Source organism: Erpetoichthys calabaricus, chromosome 3, assembly GCF_900747795.2.
Source record: "Erpetoichthys calabaricus chromosome 3, fErpCal1.3, whole genome shotgun sequence".
In the NCBI taxonomy this organism is placed as follows: Eukaryota; Metazoa; Chordata; class Cladistia; order Polypteriformes; family Polypteridae; genus Erpetoichthys; species Erpetoichthys calabaricus.
Genome location: NC_041396.2, coordinates 3,189,581 through 3,214,668, shown reverse-complemented (window position 1 = coordinate 3,214,668; position 25,088 = coordinate 3,189,581). Strand labels below are relative to the sequence as shown.

Genomic DNA, 25,088 nt, shown 5'->3' with positions numbered 1-25,088 from the left:
TGGTGTTAGTCATTAGCGCTAAAACATCAGTAACATCCATCCATCCATCCATCATCTAACCCGCTCTATCCTAATAAAAGTCTGCTGGAGCCATTCCCAGCCAACACAGGGCAGGAAACAAACCCTGGGCAGGGTGCCAGCCCACCGCAGGGCACGCACACACACACCAATCACACACTAGGGACAATTTAGAATCTCCAATGCACTTAACCTGCATGTCTTTGGACTGTGGGAGGAAACCCACGCAGACACGGGGAGAACATGCAAACTCCACGCAGGGAGGACCTGGGAAGCAAACCCGGGTCTCCTAACAGCGAGGCAATCAGTAAACATCCATCCATTTTGCAACCCGCTGAATCCGAACACAGGGTCACGGGGGTCTGCTGGAGCCAATCCCAGCCAACACAGGGCACAAGGCAGGAACCAATCAAGCGGCAGGGTGCCAACCCACCGCAGGACACACAAACACACCAAGCACACACTAGGGCCAATTTAGAATCACCAATCCACCTAACCTGCATGTCTTTGGACTGTGGGAGGAAACCCAAGCAGACACGGGGAGAACATGCAAACTCCACGCAGGGAGGACCCGGGAAGTGAACCCAGGTCTCCTAACTGTGAGGCAGCAGCGCTACCACTGCGCCACCGTGCCGCCCAATCAGTAAACATGACAGTTCTAATTTGATACTGACCCTCACCTATTCTGTTTCTCTTCTCAGTACTCAAAGGTGGTACTTGGTGCCACTGCCCACCTGCCAAGTTGTTTTGCCTGCCTCAAGTAAAGTCATCTCTGATGTAGGATCACAGGAATCGTGGGGTAGAGGGGTCCTCTCATCAGACTGGCTGGCCCAGCACTGACTCAGCTGTGGAATGGCCAATAGGGGGAGGCAGCTTGATGGCCAAAGGTCCCGGGGACACTGAACAGATCATCTCCTGTTGAATTCTCCTCTCTACTTGTCATATTTATTGAGGATGACTTGTGCTCTCTTCTGTCTATTATATTTTATTGCCCCCTTCTTTTTGACATCCACTGCACACCCAACCTACCTGGAAAGGGGTCTCTCTTTGAACTGCCTTTCCTGAGGTGTCTTCCATTTTATTCCCATACAAGGGTGTTTTTGTGAGTTTTTCTTGTCTTCTTAGATAGTCAAAGCTGGGGGGCTGTCAAGAGGCAGGGCCATTGTAGCACTCCTTGTGTGATTTTGGGCTATACAAAAATAAATTGTATTGTATAGAGGGGGGTATCACTATCAAACCCCAACTAGCAGTAAGTGCTATGAATGAGGACAGGGGTCCCCAACTCCGGTCCTGGAGGGCCACAATGGCTGCAGGTTTTCATTCTCACCCTTTTCTTGATTAGTGACCTGATTTGCTGCTAATTAATTTCTTTTGAATTCATTTTCATTGACTTGCTCTTGAAGACTCAGACCCCTTCATTGTTTCTTTTTCCTTAATTAGCTGCCAAACAATAATGAGATACAAAATGAGGCAAAACAGGACCAGCAAACTGCGTCCATCATACAATATCTTATATATAATTCGCCAGCCTACTCACTCACTCACACACTCACTCACGTCTGTCTGAAGCTGAATGAGCAGTCGCCTTCTGCACAGCTGCCCGAAAAATCTTACGAGACCGACATCATGTCAGGTGGCGGATTTACTGCCGCGAAAATTCAAAGAGAAAGGCGACTTTGATTAAAGCTCTAGAGGCCTGAAAGGCGATTTCGACTACAGCTCCAGGCCTAATTATGCATTCTGATTCAATACACCTCTATCAGGTTTGTGGTGCTTATACTTATTACTATTCCACTCGTGCCCATTTCATCTTACATTGTCAAAACGGGTTCTTTGTCTAGTCGGAAAATAAAGAAAGAAAGATGAAGGTCTCAGGAATGCTGATCTGCTCAGGTCCACACAACGTTTTACCAGATCTCTTAGAAAATCGTCAATTTTGGAAATGTCTGCTATTGCACAACGAGAGCAGCATCAAGCAGTGGGATTAAAGAACGAGTTTAATTAACAACAAGACTCGGCGCCTGATGAAGCAACTGGTTGGAGTGAAACTGGGTTGGAGTTTGAGAGTCCTGACTTCACTGGTCTCCTGTTGGCTCACTCACTTCACACTTCAAGCAGGGCAGAGGTGTCAAACTCTGGGCCTGCAGGTTTTCATTCTCATCCTTTTCCTAATTAGTGACCAGTTTTCACTGCTAATTAAATTATTTTTCCCATCATTGTAATAGCCCTGTTTTTAAGGATTCGTGCTCTGGATTGATTCTTTTCTTCATTAAATGACAACCAAACAGAAATGAAACGTGAAACAAGCCAACAAATAACCACCTAAATTGGGGCTTCAAACTCCAACCAGTTTCACTTCACTTTCTTAATGAGAAACCAATTCTTGCTGTTAATTAAACTCGTTATTTAATTCCGTGGCTTGTTGCTGCTCTCATTCTGCCACAGCAGACATTTCCAAAACTGTTGATTTTCAGATTTTTCTAATAACACCGTCAGTGTGTTGGTGACCTGACAGATCAGCCTTACCGAGACCTTCACCTTTCTTTATTTTCAGATATTGTGTGATGGGCACAGGTGAGCTGGTCACGTGGCGGTTTGTTTGGCGTCTCATTATTGTTTGGCTGCTAATTAGGGAAAAAGAAACAACAACGGGGCCCGAGTCAAGTGAATTAAAATTAAGGCCAAAGAAGTTCATTAGCAGCAAAAACTGGCCACTAATTAAGAAAAGGGTTAGAATGAAAACCTGCAGCCACTGCGGCCCTCCAGGACTGGAGTTCGACACCCGTGATTTAAGGAAAGAAATGAAGCAATTCTGAGGAACAATGAAGAAATTCAGGGAAACAAATCTTAAAAAAAACAAGTCAATTAAAATGAATTCAAAAGAAGTTAATTATCAGCAAAAACATGTCACTGATTAAGAAAAGGGTTAGAATGAAAACCTGCAGCCACGGTGGCCCTCCAGGACCGGATCTGAAGACCCCTGAACTAGATGTAGAATCTGATTCTGAAGGGCAATATGTGATATTGATGGACAATTTGTGATCCTGATAAATACACACCAAATAAGGATTGCAGAGACTTCATTCAAAACGTATTTGCATCCATTTCTAATGTGAACACTCATAAAATTACAATGGCCGGAGCCTTGTGTTTTAAAACCAGACCTAAATGGGTCTTCAGCTACAATGGCGACAACATCTAACACTGCAAAAATAATAGATAGATAGATAGATAGATAGATAGATAGATAGATAGATAGATAGATAGATAGATAGATAGATAGATAGATAGATAGATAGATAGATAGATAGATAGATAGATAGATAGATAGATAGATAGATAGATAGATAGATAGATAGATAGATAGATAGATAGATAGATAGATAGATAGATAGAAAAATAGATAGATAGATAGATAGATAGATAGATAGATAGATAGATAGATAGATAGATAGATAGATAGATAGATAGATAGATAGATAGATAGATAGATAGATAGATAGATAGATAGATAGATAGATAGATAGATAGATAGATAGATAGATACTTTACTAATCCCAAGGGGAAATTCCCATACTCCAGCAGCAGCATACTGATAAAAACAATATTAAATTAAAGAGTGATAACAATGCAGGTATAACAGACAGTACCTTTGTATAATGTTAATGTTTACCAATAGGTACTTTTACTCAGATATATGAGGATTGTTTGCATCTCTCCAACAGACAGCCTGTCTACAGATCCACATTGTGTTGAAAAATTCATCAGAAACTTCCAAAGACTTTGTTGGACAGTCACCTCATCAGAAGATCTTAACTAGACAGTACATTGTTCTCCTCTTAGCCTGGAGAGGTCTATTAGTTTTTTTACATCTAAGATGTCTCACTTAAAGGTTTTCCAATGTTGTTGTTATTTGTCCCGCTATCTATATAAGCACAGGGAATTCCAGTCTCCGTATTACTTCTTGCCTGAAGAAGGGGCCTGAGTTGCCATCAAAAGCTCACATATTATAATCTTTTCAGTTAGCCAATTAAAGGGGTCATTTTGCTTAACTTCTCACTACACCCAGGGAATTAATAAAGTTTATTTAATCTAATCTAATCTAGTGAGGTCAGCTGCCCCCACAGCAGCACTCCATGGATTGCTTTTAGGGCATCGTACCCACAGATGTTTAAGGGAAGGGCCTGAGAAGAATGAAAGAAAAAAGTAAATACATGAAAGAAGAGAAAAAGGTGGCAGAATAAGGGAGTCTGAAGCAGGTGGTCGGTGGCCCCCGTGTAGGAGAAGTGAGCGTTCGAGGTGCCAGGGGTGCACCATTACCTATGGAGTACAAGAAGGACTAGGTGACTAAACAGGAGACACCCTAGAGATCCAGTAAACACCAAAAGGGTGTGGGGAAGACCGATGGTTCAGAGTCGGAGCAGTCGGTTTGAGACATGGAGGTCCTTGGGCTGCAAGACCCGCACTGAGGAGATCGAGTGGAAGATGCACTGGACTAGATGAGAAAGAGAAGCCCAATTACTGTGCGGTTTTAATGGAAAGGTGATTTTATAACGGTCATGCAAGAGCACCTGGTCTTATGGCATCACATGCATACGTATGGGAGACAGCTTAAGGGCTTTGGTGATGGTAATCACCCTCCAGACCAGGGGTGGGTGCTGTGAACTAATACCTTCTCTCTTCTCCTCCCTCTGTAGAACACAAGATTGACAGCCACTCCATCTTTGACATCACTTCACTTCTGTGTCTGTCCCCTTGGACCCACCCTGCCCTGCTTCGTGAACTCATAACCCAGAAATCAGCCATCTTGTTTCAGTTCACTTAACAACTCCATTGAATGCTGTTGGGAGTCCTTGATGACTGTTACTTTTGTTATTATTTCTGGTTTATTGGATTTTTCTACTTGTTCTTGGGACTGTGTATTGGGATGTATTCACCTTAGATCGCCTTTCACGTAAATCCATTTTGCCCCTTGTATGGAAATTTATTTTTGCTCTTTCCTAATTTTTGTTAATAAACATACATTGTTTGGCCTGTGTCAACAAACAGAGGTTTGCAGTTTCCCCTCTCCCTTTTAAGACATTTTGGTATATTTTGTGACTTTCCTCGTATGATGGATTTTAAAAGCAAGTTGCCTATTTTGGGCTTGCTTAGGCCGACGTCTGCAGGTAGTAGTTGGGGGCAGGCTGCCCGAGGTTAATGCCATATCTGAGCTGACAAGTGAAGGTCTTGGCCTGCTTCTTCCAGACTTTAAGGAGGCTTTAAATACTATTTGTTACATTTGTGACATTTTCAACAAGTGGGAGTCCATGTTGTAGCATGGAGATGGGTGGAAAATTCCCTTAAACACTGGAAGCTAAAGGTTATGGAATTAAGTAATATTAGAAGTGGCATCCATCAGGGGTAAGTGCTGCTGCTCTCTATAATCTATATAAATGACCTGGACAAGAAAATACAAAAGTCACGTTTATAGAGAATACTAAATTAGGTGCAATCCAAGATAATCTACAATTAATTCAGTCAATACAGAGGGACCTGGAAATTAAATTTAATGTAAATAAATGTAGTGAAAAATCAAGCAAAATGACACCTTAAAAGATTACAATATGCAAGCTTTCAAGGCAACTCGGGACCCTTCTTCAGGCAAGATGTAATGTAATGTAAATAAATGTAAAGTGTGTAACCGAGGGTCTCGGCCGTCCCCATTGCCTTCCTACCTGTTTGACCTCCTCAGCATTGGCTGGCTGAAAGAAGAGTTCAGGGCTGGAGCTGTACGTCTGGGCCCAGTTGTTGAACTGGTAACCTGCAATTCCTTGCATCTGAAATCAAAAAGAAGAAGAAGAAGAAACGAATTAAACCGAGACCAGCTCTTTTGTTACGGTCATTTCTATCACAGATGGTCCTGATTAAATCCGATCTGCCTGTCAGCCTCCAGAGCGCCCAAGGGAATGGCTAAGCAGTAAGGCACAAGTGAATCAAGGCCACTGGTGGAGTGCCAACTTAGTAGGGCCAGCACGGCAGCAGAGCTTGGGCACCAATTCCAAAACAAACAAGCATTTATTGTATTTCAAACCTGCATGCCTCTGCACTGCAGTCACACACTTTTAATATCAACATATTCAATTAAACCTGAGTTGTGCTGGGCCAGTTACGCTGAAGGTGGGCAAGGCCAGAGGTCTGATCGGCAGAGACCTGGCACAAAGTCTCATGGGTCGCTGCCTACCACAAAAACGCAGGCAAAGGTTTGTGAGGGAGAGAATCAAATAACAGCAACATGGAAAAGACAGCAGCAACACACCACGCTGGAAAGGATGATCAGACATCATGGCAGGGCTAAACGAATGGCAACAACGTGAGATGATCTGAACCAAGTGCCACCTAGGGAACGATAGATAGATAGATAGATAGATAGATAGATAGATAGATAGATAGATAGATAGATAGATAGATAGATAGATAGATAGATAGATAGATAGATAGATAGATAGATAGATAGATAGATAGAGAGATAGATAGATAGATAGACAGATAGACAGACAGACAGACAGACAGACAGACAGACAGACAGACAGACAGGATTTATGTAGCACATTTTCATTCAAGGGTGGCACACTGGGTAGCGCTGCTGCCTCACAGTTAGGAGACCTGGGTTCACTTCCCGGGTCCTCCCTGCGTGGAGTTTGCATGTTCTCCCCGTGTCTGCGTGGGTTTCCTCCGGGTGCTCCGGTTTTCCCCCACAGTCCAAGGACAGGCAGGTTAGGTGGATTGGCGATCCTAAATTGTCCAGAGTGTGTGTGTGTGTGTGTGTGTGTGTGTCCTGCAGTGGGTTGGTGCCTTGCCCGGGATAGGTTCCTGCCTTGTGCCCTGTGTTGGTTGGGATTGGGACCAGCAGACCCCCGTGACCCTGTGTTTGGATTCAGCGGGTTGGAAAATAGATGAATGGATGGATTTTCATTCAAATGATGTAACTCAAAGTGCTTTACAAGATAAAGGAAGAAAAGTTTATAGAAAATAGAAGTATAAAAATAAGATCAGGCAATACTAAATAAAGAATAAAGTAACGTCTGATGGCCGGGAGGACAGAAAAAACAAACAAAAAAAAAAAAACTCCAGGGGCTAGAAAATAAAAAGCCAGATCGCTAGATATACAGTACAGTAAAGTGCCTTTTTATTCATCTAATTGAAACCTCACTGCATATGAATAACACTATATTATAGACACTATTGCTAAATGGAAGAAAATGGCATTATACAGATAGATGTGAATGGCACTAAATAATTAAGACTTCAATAAATACGATTAACACTACAGTGGAACCTCGCAGTCCAAAGCACTCGTATATCAAAGTGAATTTCCCCGTAAGAAATAATGGAAACTCAGATGATTTGTTCCACAACCCAAAACTATTCATATAAAAATGATTAATACAAAATATAAAGTAAAAATACATAAAACAAATTAACCTGCACTTTACCTTTGAAAAGAATCATGGCTGGTGCAAATGAGTTTCTAAACTCTTGTGGGATTCCACCCAACGGAACAACATGCAGAAGAGCATCACACAGCAATCGCAGTCTCCCAGCGCTGTAGCAGTTCGCCGTAAAAGAGAATCCGAAAAGATCGCAGACATGCTATAAGCGCCTGCCGTCAATGAGTGATACAAGGAACAAGGAACATTATAAATGCGCAGGGCACAGTACTACTTGGCCACGACCCTGCCTGACTGCTGTGTCTGTGTATAGGAGAGTGGCAGATCCCGCTACAATAAATAACCACGCTGTTGCTGTTTCAAGCTGAATAAAGCTGGTGTTGCTAAAGTACTGAGACTCAGCTTCGTGTTTTGGGGTGCAAGACGGGGACTCGCACGTCACAGCACACACACGCGTACGCGCGCGCACACACACAGTCACAATGCTGTAGTAAATAGTATACGCTCGTATGGATGTTGACTATATGAGTGAGGCACGCCAACTCAGATGGAGAATAGGAGACGATTGCCCACAATCCCGTAGCGAGAGAGAGAGAGAGAAGAACCATCAGCTCAGTTGTGATCACATGACACTCAGCAGACAAAGCGTATACAGTACATACTACTTGTATTGCAAGACCTCGCTCGTTTATCAAGTCAAAATTTATTAAAAATTTTAGCTTGTCTTGCAAAACACTCGCAAACCAAGTTACAGTAATCCCTCCTCCATCGCAGGGGTTGCGTTCCAGAGCCACCCGCGAAATAAGAAAATCCGCGAAGTAGAAACCATATGTTTATATGGTTATTTTTATATATTTTAAGTCCTTATACACTCTCCCACATGGTTTATAAATATTCCCCGTACAGTTATACAGCATAAACCCTTTATATTCTCTCAGTTATTAGGTAAGATTCGTTGAAATTATGTATGTAAACACAGTTTATATACTATTCACAAACATACGTATCGTATATCATTGAGGAGTTTTATTTAATACGTAATACAGTTTTAAACATATTGTAATTGAGTAGGTAATATTAAAATATGTGAAAAATCTATAACATGTAAATGCTGTACATAAAACCAAAATGTTATTTTAAAGATACTGTACAGCATCTCCGATATCACATTTGTTACAGCCATTACGATAGACAGGCCACCAGCAATAAATACCAACAATGCAAGGAAAAAATTGTATAAAATGTGTGCACAGTTACAATAAACGTACATAAATGTACTAAGTACGTAGAAAAATAGTTTTGGGTACTCACCAACTTGTCCGATAACGATGACATTTACTGCACTGTCACAGCTGTTCTAAAGGAGCCTCTTCAGGCGACTGTGTAGCACCGCCGTCGTCTTCTTCCACTGAAGGCGTACTAGGTAGTGTTTTGCATGTAAGGAACATCGTGATGGGCAGTTGCTGGCGCTGCTTTTTCATTTGTGTAAAGAGGTTCCTTTACACTTCCGTGGCGCCGTCAAGAGTATTTTTAAATTGCAAAGAACGAATCATTTGCGGGTCCCATTCTTCAACTGATGTCTGGAGATCTTTTGCCATTCGTAGAATGGTCGCGAGACGCTCGAGAGTTAGCACAGCACCCAGGAGCTTAACCGCGTGCTCTGATTGGGTAGCTTCTCAGCCATCCGCCAATAGTGCCCCTTGTTTGAATTCAAATGGGCAAATTAACTGAGGAAGCACACGTACCGTAGTCCGCAGACATCCGCGAAGCAGTGAAAAATCCGCGATATATATTCACATATGCTTACATTTAAAATCCGTGATGGAGTGAAGCCGCGAAAGATGAAGCGTGATATAGCGAGGGATCACTGTACTCGCAAACCGAGGTTCCACTGTATATTAAATATATAGAAATATATATAACACTGTAACGATTCGTCTCGAGCGCTAACATGAGACGATTGCTACCACTAATCTGTCCTAGGTGACGCCAGATGATAAAAGGATAGGCCAATATCACACCCCAATAAATTTCCCGTATATCCTTTATTCTACACAAAACAGTCCCTTAATACCAATGCATTTATAGCCCACAAAAACCATAGTCAATATCTATCCTCACATTACATCAAATAAACAAAAAAAAATACAATCCCTTACACATGCACCCCGCCACCCTAAAATAACCCTTATATTGCAGCGCCACACATATATACACATATATACACAATAACAATATTCATTCCCCCAGTTCCCCTTCCAGAGATGATAAATAGATCCACAGTTGTCCACTGTTCTGCCCCGCAACTGCCGGCAGGCAAACGAGGAGTCCTGAAAATTGCGGACTACAAGCACAATCACGTCTTCGTCATAAAAGACATACAGTCAGTCTTGCGCCATGATACAATATAGTAAGTCCTTTGAAATAGCTCACCCGAGTCCGTAGGAATTAGCGGAACGTTCGATTCCCCGATCAAAAGAAGACCTTCCACCTTCAGAGAGGACTGTAGGAGCTCCTGGACTTCTTACATGGCCAGTGCAGTAGCTGATCTGTTTTTTTAATTATCCGATGCTCTTTTTTTACTTTTTCCTCCTCCTTTCCTTCTCTCTTTAAAACGGCGCACTTTATGCAAATCACTCCCCGAAAAAATCGTAAAACCGCAAGTTCCACCTCTGGGGCACCGCTGTCAGTCTCTGGCTGTAGGAATGTTCCCCACAACACCCAATCGACAGCAGAAAGCATATTATCTTTATGTGGCAGCGCTACAACACTTTATTAAAGATGCTAGTAAGTTTACATACGTTGGCAGAATCTGTAAGCTGTGTACGACACTTTAAAGAAAAGATGACTGATTGGGCAAAACACATTTCATTGAATTTTAATGGAATCCAAAATGAAACTTTAAGGCATCACAGAACAGCACAACCATTAAACAAAACACAGTAATAATGGAAATAAGAAGAAGGTCCCTGTTCTAAAGTGTTAGTACTCTGTATTGCCCCCTTTAATATCAGTCTTTTATGAGAGTTGTGGATGAGGCCCTTGGTTTTCTCAGGTGGTAGAGCTGCCAATTCTTCCTGGCATAAAGCCTCCATGTCCCGTATATTCTTGGGTTGCCTTGCGTCAACTGCACGTTTGAGTTTTCCCCAGTGAAGTGGCTCAATGACACCGATGGCCACTCCAGCACCTTCACTGAAGAGCACAAGGGCTGCCTTCCTGTCCGCCCACCTACCACGTGCTTGGCTCCCTGCCTGTATACATTAACGGCATCCCGTGCTCTTGTGCCTCCTCACTCGGTTCCTTACTTTCCTCAGCTGTTCATCGTGCTCACCGCTCCCTTCTTCTTCTTTACTCCACCGTTTCAAGCCTGTTATTTTTGGCCTTGCTTCACGTCTTCCTGCCTTTTCGTTTAGTTTCTTCACACTCTTAATCCTCCGGGCAGCCTCCACATTCTCTACTTTTGAAGGTCGGCGTACCAATGATGTTACTACGAAACTTACAGCCATCAAAACTGAACAGCACCAGGCTTCAGAGCAAATCTCTGCACAAGAACCTCATTGAGGCCACTGTCTTCACTGGCACTGGCTCATGTGAGACTGGATTTATTCCACGCATCCCTCTCATACCCTTTGAGCTCCAATTCCAATTCAAATGCCTCCAATTTCCGGTAAGGGTCTGCTTTGCTATGACAATAAATAAGTCACAGGGCCAGACTCTAAAAAAGGTCGCCATTGACTTGACACAAGATGGCTTCTCACATGGCTAGCTGTACATTGCATACTCGAGACTGAGCTCAGCAGACCAGCATCTTGGTCATTTTACATCCTGAGGGCAGATCTGCAAACATCGTTTACAAAAGGAATCCTTACATCCTAAAAATGGGCTTTTCTCATACACGACATTTACAATCATAAATTAAACTCTTTACAATCATCAAATTCACTCTCAATACTAAAATGAGCCTACGACTATTATATTGACAATCATGTGACGTTATTTTTCAAATGTTTCCTTTTCTTTTTCATAACTTCTTTAACACCCTACCTACTTCTCCTCTGCGAAGCACCGGTATTTTGCATACCTAATGATTACGCTATTACAGTGTTCTTGAATAAAATACAATAATTATGAAAGCTTTTTTATTTAAATACACTTTATTGAGTTCTACCCTGCAACAAACACGTAGAACCATATATGCTAATATCCTCCTGGTCAAAAACAAAATTAAATAGACGCAAGCAGACATCTAAATGACCACAAACCGTGTGACACAAATGGTGATTGTGGAGCCAGCGTATAGCTGAACTAATCGATTACGCTGCCAGTAAAAAATCACGTCACATATTGCATGTCCATCAGGGAAAAATATAAACTGGCCTCGCGAAGTCTGACGTTTTCCTAAAAATGAAAGCGGAGCTTCACCACATCCTCGTGTCAGCAGGGGTGTAGCTTAAGCACAAGCAGGTAGACAACCGACAGCACCAATTTGATTTGACGTTATTTTTCCCAAATACAATTACTTGGAAAAAATTCATACGAAATAAACATTCGTAAAAATCCACTAGTTGTGCTTATCGGAATGGCGTATTCGGCTCCACCCCTACATTACAGGGTAAGACAGAATGTTTGATGTGGACCTAAAGCAGATCCAGAATGTCACCTAACACAGAACTCCCTCACACTCAAGTTCTTCACGTTACGTTAAGTTTACCGTTCATAGAAAAATGAGCTTGTTCAATGAAGGCGCTCTTGTGAACTCGTTCACACACAACACTGCGCCTGAGCACACTCCCTAATTAAAAGGAAAGCTTTCTGCAGGATTACTGAGATTTTCAAACCAATGGCCAACATGGCACAGACTCTGCCAGGGTATGTAAACTTATGAGCACAACTGCATAGAGACAGGAAAGAGACAATAGCGTAATAGATAAGGCAGACAGGAATGGCACAATAGACAGACAGATAAATAGACAGAAATTTGTGTTTTGCAGAAGTTTATTAAATAAAGTCATATGAAAAAGTTTGGAACCCCTCTTAATTCTTTGGATTTTTGTTTCTCATTGGCTGAACTTCCTTTGAATATCTGACATGCCTTATGGACACAGTAGGGTTTCAGCAGTGACATTAAGTTTATTGGATTAACAGAAAATATGCAATATGCATCATAACCAAATTAGACAGGTGCATAAATGTGGGTACCCCAACAGAGATATGACATCAATACTTAGTTGAGCCTCCTTTTATCCTCTAGACACTGTCCTCCTATAGCCTTTGATGAGCGTCTGATTCTGGATGGAGGTATTTCTGACCATTCTTCATACCAAATCTCTCCAGTTCAGTTCAATTTGATGGACAGCCTGCTTCAAATCATCCCATAGATTGTCGATGATATTCAAGTCAGGGGACTGTGACGGCCATTCCAGAACATTCTACTTCTGCCTCTGCATGAATGCCTTTGTAGATTTCCAACTGTGTTTTGGGTCATTGTCTTGTTGGAATATCCAACCCCTGCATAACTTTAACTTTGTGACTGATGCTTGAACATTATCCTGAAGAATTTGTTGATATTGTGTTGAATTCAAACGACCCTCGACTTTAACAAGGGCCCCAGTCCCTGAACTAGCCACACAGCCCACCCCACAGCATGATGGAACCTCCACCAAATTTGACATTAGGTAGCAGGTTTTTTTCTTGGAATGTGGTGTTCTTCTTCCGCCATGCAAAGCGCTTTTTGTTATGACTAAATAACTCCATTTTTGTCTCATCAGTCCAAAGTGTTTTGTTCCAGAATGAACCTGGCTTGTCTAAATGAGCATTGGCATACAACAAGCGACCCTGTTTGTGGCGTGAGTGCAGAAAGGGCTTCTTTCTTATCACCCTGCCATACAGATGCGCTGAATTGTAGAACGATGTACAGATACACCATCTGCAGCCAGATGTTCTTGCAGGTCTTTGGAGGTGATCTGTGGGTTGTCTGTCACCATTCTCACAATCCTGCTCATATGCCGCTCCTGTATTTTTCTTGGCCTGCCAGACCTGCTGGGTTTAACAGCAACTGTGCCTGTGGCCTTCCATTTCCTGATTCCATTCCTTACAGTTGAAACTGACAGTTTAGACCTCTGAGATGGCTTTTTGTAGCCTTCCCCTAAACCAGCGGTTCTCAAACTGTAACAAAAAAGGGGGTGCGAATGTTGCCATATGTGGTGTAATTTCGCTTTTCGTAGGGAAATTTTAAACTTGTAGCGGTGTATCAGCAGCAAAAAATATAGGAATAAATTTTATTAGGGGTTTCAAAAAAACGTTAGGGGGGCGCGATTAAAACTGTTATGGAAACTCGGGTCACAAATACTTAAAGGTTGAGAAACGCTGTCCTAATCCAGGAGACTCAACAATCTTTGTTTTCAGATCTTTGGAGAGTTGCTTTGAGGATCCCATGCTGTCACTCTTCAGAGGAGAGTCAAAGGGAAGCACAACTTGCGATTGACCACCTTAAATCCCTTTATATCTCATGATTGGACACACCTGTCTATGAAGTTCAAGGCTTAACGAGCTCATCCAACCAATCAGCATTGAGCAGTGACAGGCATTCAAATCAGTAAAATGACAAGGGGACCCATATTTGTGCACAGCCAGTTTTTCACATTTGATTTAATTTCATACAACTAAATACTTCGTCACTAAAAATCTTTGTTTGGAAAACACCGCAGTACGCAGATGTTCCTAGGTAATGAAAGACAGACCACTGTTATCTTTTTGTTGAAAGTCAATTATTATGCAGGCTGAGAGGGGGTCCCAAACTGTAAATAACTACACACAAACACTACAGTCTGAAAACACAACAAACTACACTTCTCTGTGACAAGGAAATTTGCCCAGGCCAACAGGGGGCGCTAAAATCTGTAATGGGGTTTGTCTTTATGATTTAAAAGTGGGCTCAGATGATACAATGATGGAAGGGTGTGTGTGTACCAAAGTCCCACATCAAAAAAGAGTACCATATGCCACACAAAAAAATGACAACTTCGATAAAGAAATGTTTGTAGTGCCTCAACTTGCAGAGTATTTTGTGACTTGACTTTGCAGTAGTAAAGTGGGTTCAAAAAAGACATTGATGGATGGACAGACAGACAGACGGCCCAAGTCAACAGGGGTTGTCATTAGCCAGACACAAAAACACATCTGTAATGAAGAGGTTTCCCCAGGTCAGCACGGGGCAGCAAAGCCTATCATGTTGGTTTAAGTCTGTAATTGAGAAGTGGGCGCAGACAACACAAGCAGGAATGCCGTGTGTTATTGTTGTCATTTATGGAAGGAGGGGACTTCAGATCTGCACAGGTCACCAGAATCCACACACAAAACTCCAAATCAGCAGCCATAATATGTTAAGACCCACACACAAACTCACATCTGCATTTTGGAAAGTCAACAGACCCCCCTTAGGTCAGAACGGGGCACCAAAATCTGTAAACCAAAACAATGAAACTGCTGTGTGACTTGACCCAGCAGTAGGAAAAGAGAACGGGTCTGTAGATGGAACCCCAGGTTAACAGAAAGCGCCCAGATGGGAAGGTCCCAGATAAGAAGGGGTCACAACAGTCCACCTATTCATCCATCTTCCCAACTCCACACAGGCAGCACCAGACACCTGAACCCCGGTCTCCTTCGTGGGAGGCAGCAGCGTTACCACTGCGCCACTGTCATGCCCCATCATCCAAAGTCACATTAATAAATGTTAGGATTTGAGCACACTAGACATAGCAAAGCAGCGTGTAGCCTCTGAAAGACCCCCTAAGGCAGGTCATGGCCTTCCCTAGCCTGCCCAGAATAGGCCTCACTCCAGGTAGCATGCCCACAAACTCCACAGGCGGGCTTCGGCCTACACAGGTTAGCCCTGTGCCAGTGGTCAGTCTGAAGGAAATGGGAGTGGGCACTGGAGTCGTATTTTAATGCCACAGTAAACGTAATCTGCTAAATTCCATGTGGATGCCATGTGGATGCAATCAATGCCTGAAATGCCCGTTAAAGTTGGGGGATCTATGGAAAAGCTACCAATTTGGAATATGGATAAAGGGTGCTTTAAAAGGGTCCAGGGACTGAATCCCACCCATAGGTCTCAAGTTAGACACCCAGGTTCAAGAGTTGTCAATGAGAGAATAGTACAAGGATGGGATGGGGTCTGCACAGTACCTCCATTTGCAGTTAAGCAAGGTGGTCGGCACTAAGGGGGTGCCCACTTCAGGAGATCTGCACTGTAGCACCCCAGTATCTGCCTGCACTCTGAAGTAGGTTGTGTGGCAGACCACCTCTGTCTCTGGAGGGTCTGCCTCCTGTGATTTGTGCAGAGTGGGGTCTCCATTATCTGCACTTGGGTGTCTAAATTCTACCGTCTGCATTTGGAGTTTGCACCCAGGTACCCCTGTAATACGAGGGTCACTCAGAAGGCCACAAAAGGAGGCTGGAATCAGGCTGTAAAAATGTCTGTGGACCCCAGTATGTGTACTCGCAATGCACCCGAGGGTCTGGAGTCCGTACTCTCAAAAGTTAGTACAAAGGGGACTATAAAAGGGTTCTACACAGTATCTTCATTTGCAGTCACCAGGATAGTACACCAAAGTGGTCTCCCTTCGGGGTGGGAACCAATGAGGATCTGCCCTGCAGAGTCTGTTCTACACCTACCCATGGCTGTTAAAGGAGGAGGTTGGGGGGTGAACCCTGGTATTGGAGGGTCTTGACTTTACCCTCACAAAGTTTGTATTAAGGGGACAATAAGGGGTTCTGCACAGTATCTTCATTTATAGTCAACAGGAGTGTGACACGAGGACCCCTGCGACATGAGGGTCCTCCCATGTGCCATAAAAGGAGGGTGGCATTAAGCACTTAAAATGCCCCGTGGACCCCAGTATCTTTACTCATTATGTATCTGAGGGTCTGGAATCTGCACTCTTGAAGTCTGTACTAAGGGGGGCTCGATGAGGAGACCTGTACAGTAACTTCATTTGCAGTCAGCAGAGACCAGTGGGGTTCTGCGCTGTACGCTCTGCTGTAAAAAAAATGGTTATTAAACTAAGAGGTTGTAGACCCCGGTTTCTTGTTGAGGGGGATTGTGCTCATTATGAATTAGGGGTCTTGATTCTGCACTCTCAATGTTTGTACAAAGGGGACAATAAGGCGTCTGCACAATATCTTAGTTTGCAGTAAGCAGGAATGTGCACAAGGTGGTCTGCACTAAGGTTGGGGGCACCATAGGGATCTGCTCTACTTCTCCCCTTCCCTTGGCTGTTAAACTAAGAGTTTTGTGAGGGTGAACCCCTGGATCGGACTGAGGGGGCCTGCACTCATTTTGATGTGCACCCCAGTACACCTGCAACATGAGGGTCCTCCAGCGTGTCATAAAAAGAGGCTGGCATCAGAAAGGGCACTGGGCTATAAAAAAATCTCTTCTCAATGTCACCCATTGGGGTTGGACCCCAGTATTTGAACATACCACATATCTAGGGGTTTGCACTCTGCACTCGCAAAAGTCTTTATTGGGGGGTCTGTGCTGCAAGGCCCACCTTCACCAACGTCTAACACTGAGGCCAAATGGCACGAGAGCCAGCTTGCTTGTAACTGTGGAGAGAAAAGTGTAGGCACTATAAATGGGGGTGTTCATCATTCTGCCCAGAGTGCCAAGACAACCTAACCCTGGACTCCTCAGAAGAAAGTGTCCTCACATTACAAGAGACTCGATAAAAGCTGCCATCAGCTAGCTCTACAGTTCATTTGAAGAAAGGCGCTATAAAAAAACACTTTACTAAAGCACAACATGAGATTCTACTTCCAGACCAAACCACAAGTGCCGCAAGGTGGATGGCACTCATGCTCAGTGATGCTCTACCCAGATGACCACCAGTGGACTTTCAGGCCCCTCAGTGTGTTTACTCACCATTGTCGGAGTTCTCGTTGTGTCGTGCGCAGGTCTTCAGTCCGAGATGCCGTTCAGGGGAATGAAGTGTCTGACCAGCAGGCCCGTAACTTCAAGGGGTGAAAGTCGATGAGTCAGCCCTGCCCGAGCGTTTAGCTATTAATGAAAGGATGATGTATAAAGCAGCAGGCACTAATGAAGCGTGGCGCACGGAGTGACGACGTGCAGGGGCCGAGGGTCTAATAAATAAAAAAAAAAAGGACCCCAACAGGATCCTCAAGGCTATAAGGACAGCTGTGACCAATGAGGACTGCAAAAACACTGCCAGGTGATCTCTGTGGGACACCAGGAGAATGGAAAAGGATGAAAAACAAACTATATAGCGCCTTGAATACTAAAAAATATCACAAGACTCCTCATAGGAATTGATTTAAATATTTTTTGCACTGTTAGGCTGGAGTGGACTGACTCACTTAGGGTTGTTTTAGGTATTCATAGCGAGAATTAAACCTGTGGCTTTGCGATTCTTATATAGCGCCTTTAAATATGAGCACCGCCCTAAGGCGCTTCAGACTTTAGGCGAAACTTTCACCTCATAATTACAGCACGAGTTATGACAAGGGATGAGTTATCCCCTTAAAACATCATACAAGCAGTCAATAGGGCACACCTCGTAATTTAATATAGCGCCTTTAATGGTGAGAGCCACTCCAAGGCACTTCATAGGTTCAGTTCAATTGCTTCCTTAAAATTGGAGTCTGAGCAATGAGACGTAAAGTGACCGCCTTTAGTATTATACAGAGACTCAATGGAGCTGAAGTCAAAACTGTGAACCTGTACAATTATATGGCGCCTTTCATAGTTAACGCCATTCAACGACACTGTGAAGATTAAGCAGAGTTATCTCAAAAAGTCTCTTGTTAGTAATGACAAGTTAAGTGACCCCCTTTGATATTTTAAAGAGAGTCAGTGGAGCTGAAGTTCAACTTGTGCTTCTACTAACTCTTTCAGGGCCGATGTTGACTTTTGTCAAAAGGAGGAGTTGACGATGGTAAATCGACTGTAAACTGTGACAAAACCAACCGTTATGTTTTAGTTGGACTCTTGTTGCTAGAAGGAAAGTTGGATTCATTGGTTTGACCGAGATTAACTGCACTCATGTGAGTAGCAAGGCACAAACAACGGCAAAAATGGCACTGACGTTTGGCGACAGATCAAAGTGAATGTGTAAAGCAAAATACTCCGTGGACTATGTTTTGGTCTATTATCTCTGAACTGGACTATGACTTGTCAGACTCAGATTCTGATACAAGTGATTGAAAACGACTGTGAGGTTCCAGCTTCAGCTGATTGGTCCCCAGCTAATCGTTGTACTGACAACGTTCGCCAGGGAGGACTGCCACTTAACAATGATAAGTGGTAGAAACCAGATTGCAATGCGCCGCAACTTTGTCCAAGCCACACAAAGATTAATAAATATAAATATTCAGCCCTCAAAGAGTTAAGTTTATATAGCGTCTTTCATAGTGAACACCACTCTGAGACACCTTGAAAATTCAGTACAATTGTCTCTAATGCCTCTGTTAGTGACCTGCTTACATTTTACACAGGGAGTCAATGGGGCTGACCCACTCTTTAATATAGCGCCTTTTCTAATGAACACCATTCTAAGGTATTTCATATTTTTAGTGTTACATTGTGAGTCGTGACAAGTGAATTGACCCCTTTGAGAGTTCACAGAGAGTCAACAGAGCTCAGGCTGAACCTATTATCCTGTAATTTTATATAGCGCCTTTGATAGCAACCACCATTCTGAAGCACCTCATAGACTCCATACAACTGTTTCATAATTGCAGTATTATTACTGGCAAGCGAAGTGACTTGCTTAAATATTATACAGGGAGTCAATGAGGCCGGGCCTGGAGCTTGTGTAGCGCCTTTAATTGAGAGGACCACCCCAAGGCACATCATATGTTCAGTGCAATCCCTAAAATTGCAAAGTCAATTATTTAAGTTATTGTCATCTCAACCATATACAAGTATACATCCATCCATCCATCCATTATCCAACCCGCTGAATCCGAATACAGGGTCACGGGGGTCTGCTGGAGCCAATCCCAGCCAGCACAGGGCACAAGGCAGGGAACCAATCCCGGGCAGTGTGCCAACCCACCACAGGACACACACAAACACACCCACACACCAAGCACACACTAGGGCCAATTTAGAATCACCAATCCACCTAACCTGCATGTCTTTGGACTGTGGGAGGAAACCGGAGCGCCCGGAGGAAACCCACGCAGACACGGGGAGAACATGCAAACTCCACGCAGGGAGGACCCGGGAAGCGAACCCGGGTCTCCTAACTGCGAGGCAGCAGCGCTACCCACTGCGCCACCGTGCCGCCATACAAGTATACAGATAGACAAAATTGCGAAGCTCGGGGTCCACAGTGCAAATAAAAATTAAAAATGAAAACACAGACCCGGTCCGTGTACTTTTTGGTATTTTAAATTTTGTTTCAGAAAATATCACTTATAAAAGAAAAAGAGACACTTATTTGATTTTCAGCTTAAAAGGGAAAAATTTAAAAATGCAAAACAATGACTTTTTATTATTATTATTATTTCCACGCTTTATATTAACTTCACCTGTTCAAATCTTGTAACCCACTTCCTATTGTCCACATGACTTGAGATTTTGCACACTTCCTCACTTCCGATGACAATACATGAATCAGTTCCACTAATTGATCAATTAATCCATGTTAATTAAGAAATGAAATTTTCACATGAATAATAGTTCAGGATCTCACCAAAAGATGCGCGGTGCTAGTAGCTGTTGACTCCTATAACTCTCATTTTATATAGCGCCTTTTACTGTAAGCACCATTCTAAGGCACCTCATAGATTTAGTGCAATCATCTCACAATTTCTGTGTTAGCGTTGACAAGTGAAGTGACTTGTTCCAAATTATACGGGGAGTCAGTTTGAGTTTCCCCTGCAGTTTATATAGCGCCTTTCACGGTGAACATCATTCTAAGGCACTTTGTATTTTCAGTACAAATTGTTTGATTGACATTAAAGTGTGAATAATGCCAAGTGACCCCCATAGGTATTACACAGGGGGTCAGTGGGGCTGCGGACCAACCTTTAACCCTGTATTTCTATAAAGCTCCTTTCATACTGAGTGCCACTCTAAGACACCTCATAGTGTTATAATAACTTTAACAATAATAATAATTTTTGCATTTATATAGCACTTTTCTCACTACTCAAAGCGCTCAGCAATTGCAGGTTAAGGGCCTTCCTTGCTCAAGGGCCCAACAGAGCAGAGTCCCTACTGGCATTTACAGGATTTGGACCGGCAACCTTCAGACTACCAGTGCAGATCCCTAGCCTCAGTGCCACCACTCCGCCGTTTTAATACAATTACCTCATAACTTGAGTGCTAGTAATGCCGAGGGAAGTGACTTGCTTAAATATTAAAGACAGAGAGTCAATGAGGCTCAACATGCAGCCCTGGCCATGGTGCTTATCAACAGTACGCCATGCCAGTCGGCCCACTGGGGTGCTGACAGCCACTCTAGCGGTGCTGTGCTCTCTCCTGGGTGCTAATGACTTGGCAGATTCTTCACCCCACCCCTGCTTTCTTTGTCTCTGGTTAGAATTCTTGGGAATATTCTAGTAATTTCTTTAAAGTCATTTGGCTCATACTGCTACTTCATTGAAGCTCTACTCTCTGGTGCCATGATAAGTGAGTACGACAGCCTTACCTGAAAACTTCTGTCTTCCTCCATTTTCAGAACACATTAATTACACTGCAAACAGAATGTTAAGAATCTACACGGATCAGCCACAATATTTAAACCACTGAGAGGTGACGTGAATACCATCCATTACCTCACTGCAATGGCACCTGTCAAGTGGTGGGAGAAATCAGACAGCAAGTGAGCGGTCCGTTCTTAAAGATGATGTGTTGGAATCTGCGAGGCTTTGAGAAGCGATGTCTGGATGACTGGGTCAGTGCATCTCAAAAATGGGAGATCTTCTTTGTTGGTTCTGGTATATAGTGGTTAGTATCCACCAAGCGTAGTCCAAGGAAGGACAACCACTAAGTGACAGCAGGGCCACGGGCTGATGTGCATGGGGAGTAAAGTCAAGCCCATCTCATCTGATCCCACAGAAGCACTAATGGAGTCCACTTAATGCTGGCCACGAGAGAAAGGAGTCAGGACACACAGTGCATCCCAGCATGCTGCATAGCCACAGAGTGCCCATGCTGACCCCTGTCCACCACCAAAAGTGCCAACAATGGGCACATGAGTGTCAAAACTGGACCATGCAGCAGTGAAAGAAGGTGGTCTGGCCTGATGGATCACATCTTCTTTTAGATCATGTGGATGGCTAGTTGTGTGTGCGCATCATTTACCTGGGAAGAGATGGCAGCAGGGTGCACTATGGGAAGAAGGAAAGCCAGCGTGAAGCTAAGGTCCTCATTTTCATGTGGATGTTACCTTGAGACGTACCACCGACCTAAAGACGATATACCCATTCATGGCAATGGTGTTCCATTGGCAGTGCCCTCTTTCTGCAAGATAACACACCCTGCCACACTACCCAAATCCTTCAAGAATGGTTTGAGGAACATGACAAAGAGTTCAAGGAGTTGACTTGGCCTCCAAGTTGCCCAAACCTCAATCTGACTGACAAACCTGCTGCTAATGTCTTAGACACCTTCAGAGGCCTTGATGGGTAGGAGCTGTTGTGCCAACACAAGGGGGCTTGCACAGTATTAGGCAGGTAGTGTTAATGGGGGGGCTGATCACTGTGTACTCCCTTCCTGTGTCAAATATAATTTACAGTATATCCTTAATAATATGACTAGACTGAGCTCAGTATTCCTAGAGCCATCTTTAAATGGGGGAGAAAGGGCTGGCCGCCTGTCCCACATACGGACTCCATACTCCACAAACCCCCTTCACACACATAAAACTATAAAGACATATTTTAATAACATGACATGCATAATGTGTGTCTGAGTCACATGTTCAGTCAGGCCAGTACCCCCTACCGCCCACCATGCTGCCGACTTTGCTCCTGATTACAGCCACTCTTTCTCCAGCGGTTGTCTTTCTGCGCCATTGTTTTTCTCTCCCTGATCTCTCACCTGATCTGCTGTGTTTGCCTCCTGTCTAATCATCGACCAGCGTCTCCCATTTGGAAGTTGATCCTGATCCTTGGCCAGCTAAGGATGGCGTTTCAGTGACCTGTAAAGCTCTGCCATCAGTTAGCTCAGCAGAATAGGTCACTGATTTCAAGTGATAATTACAAGCGGCCATGAGAGGAATGTTAATGGAACTGAACAGCCTGATTAATGATCATTACACGCAATTAGGAAAGTGGAGCAGACAGAAGCAGAGCGGCCCACTCGGTGGAGATGGCAGCCGGCCAAGTCTGACCCTCCGATTCCCTCTTTACTGCGCCAGCCACACAGATCTGGGTTTTAAACTCTGGGGGGAAATCCAACCCCTCCTTTAACCGTCACCTTATCGTGGTGGAGGGGTTTGCGTGTCCCAGTGATCCTAGGAGCTCTGTTGTCCGGGGCTTTATGCCCCTGGTAGGGTCACCCAAGGCAAACTGGTCCTAGGTGAGGGATGAGACAAAGAGCGGTTCAAACCTCCTATGATGAAAGAAAACTTTGGACGGCGTTTTCCCTTGCCCAGACGCGGGTCACTGGGGCCCCCCTCTGGAGCCAGGCCTGGAGGTGGGGCTCGATGGCGAGCGCCTGGTGGCCGGGCCTGCACCCATGGGGCTCGGCCGGGCACAGCCCGAAGAGGCAACGTGGGTCCCCCTTCCCATGGGCTCACCACCTATGGGAGGGGCCAAGGAGGTCGGGCGCAGTGTGAGTTGGGTGGTGACCTTGGCGGTCCGATCCTCGGCTACAGAAGCTGGCTCTTGGGACGTGGAATGTCACCTCTCTGAAGGGGAAGGAGCCTGAGCTAGTGTGTGAAGTTGAGAGGTTCCGGCTAGATATAGTCGGGCTCACCTCGACGCACAGCCTGGACTCTGGAACCAATCTCCTTGAGAGGGGCTGGACTCTGTACCACTCTGGAGTTGCCCCTGGTGAGAGGCGCCGAGTGGGTTTGGGTATACTTATTGCCCCCCGACTTGGAGCCTGTACATTGGGGTTTACCCCAGTAGACGAGAGGGTAGCCTCCCTCCGCCTTCGGGTGGGGGGACGGGCCCTAACTGTTGTTTGTGCGTATGCACTGAACAGCAGTTCGGAGTACCCACCCTTTTTGGAGTCCCTGGAGGGGGTGCTAGAGGGCATACCTTCTGGGGACTCCCTCGTTCTGCTGGGAGACTTCAATGCTCACATGGGCAATGACAGTGAGACCTGGAAGGGCGTGATTGGGAGGAATGGCCCCCCCGATCTGAACCAGAGTGGTGTTTTGTTATTGGACTTCTGTGCTCGTCACGGATTGTCCATAACGAACACCATGTTCAAGCATAGGGGTGTTCATATGTGCACTTGGCACCAGGACACCCTAGGCCTCAGTTCGATGATCGACTTTGTGGTCGTGTCGTTGGACTTGCGGCCACATGTCTTGGACACTCGGGTGAAGAGAGGGGCGGAGCTGTCAACGGATCACCACCTGGTGGTGAGTTGGCTTCGATGGTGGGGGAGGATGCCGGTCAGGCGTGGTAGGCCCAAACGTGTTGTGAGGGTCTGCTGGGAACGTCTGGCAGAGCCCCCTGTCAGAAGTAGCTTCAACTCCCACCTCCGGCAGAACTTCGACCACATCCCGAGGGAGGTGGGGGACATTGAGTCCGAATGGGCCATGTTCCGTGCCTCTATTGTTGAGGCAGCTGACCGGAGCTGTGGCCGTAAGGTGGTCGGTGTCTGTCGTGGCGGCAATCCCCGAACCCGTTGGTGGACACCGGCAGTGAAGGATGCCATCAAGCTGAAGAAGGAGTCCTACAGGACCCTTTTGTCCTGTGGGACCCTGGAGGCAGCTGATAAGTACCGGCAGGCCAAGCAGAATGCGGCTTTGGTGGTTGCTGAGGCAAAAACTCGGGCATGGGAGGAGTTTGAGGAGGCCATGGAGAATGACTTTCAGACGGCTTTGAGGAGATTCTGGTCCACCGTCCAGCGTCTCAGGAGGGGGAAGCAGTGCAGTGTCAACACTGAATATGGTGGGGATGGTGCGCTGCTGACCTCGACTCGGGACGTTGTGGGTCGGTGGGGGGAGTACTTCGAAGACCTCCTCAATTTCATTAACATGCCTTCCAATGAGGAAGCAGAGCCTGGGGACTCAGAGGTGGGCTCCCCCATCTCTGGGACTGAGGTCACCGAGGTGGTCAAAAAACTCCTTGGTGGCAGGGCCCCGGGAGTGGATGAGATACGCCCGGAGTTCCTCAAGGCTCTGGATGTTGTAGGGCTGTCTTGGTTGACACGTCTCTGCAACATCGCATGGACATCAGGGACAGTGCCTCTGGATTGGCAGACCGGGGTGGTGGTCCCCCTCTTTAAGAAAGGGGGATCGGAGGGTGTGTTCCAACTACAGAGGGATCACACTCCTCAGCCTCCCTGGAAAAGTCTATTCGGGGGTTCTGGAGAGGAGGGTCCGTCGGATAGTCGAGCCTCGGATTCAGTGTGGTTTTCGTCCTGGTCGCGGAACAGTGGACCACCTCTATACCCTTAGCAGGGTCCTGGAGGGTGCATGGGAGTTC

At 44.9% G+C, this 25,088-nt stretch overlaps 1 protein-coding gene across 1 annotated transcript in view; it reads right to left on the bottom strand.

The window, feature by feature from the left end:
• The window catches only part of LOC114647645 (L-gulonolactone oxidase-like), a 232,601-nt gene extending 215,143 nt beyond the window's left edge, over positions 1–17,458 (bottom strand). Inside the window, exons 1-2 of the mRNA XM_051925415.1 lie at positions 17,374–17,458; positions 5,736–5,837 (exon numbers count right to left, since the gene is read on the bottom strand). Of these exons, the coding sequence (XP_051781375.1) occupies positions 5,736–5,837; positions 17,374–17,376 (105 nt within the window). The 5' untranslated portion in view covers positions 17,377–17,458. The remainder of the gene's footprint in view (positions 1–5,735; positions 5,838–17,373) is intronic.
• Between the last annotated feature and the right edge of the window lie 7,630 nt (positions 17,459–25,088).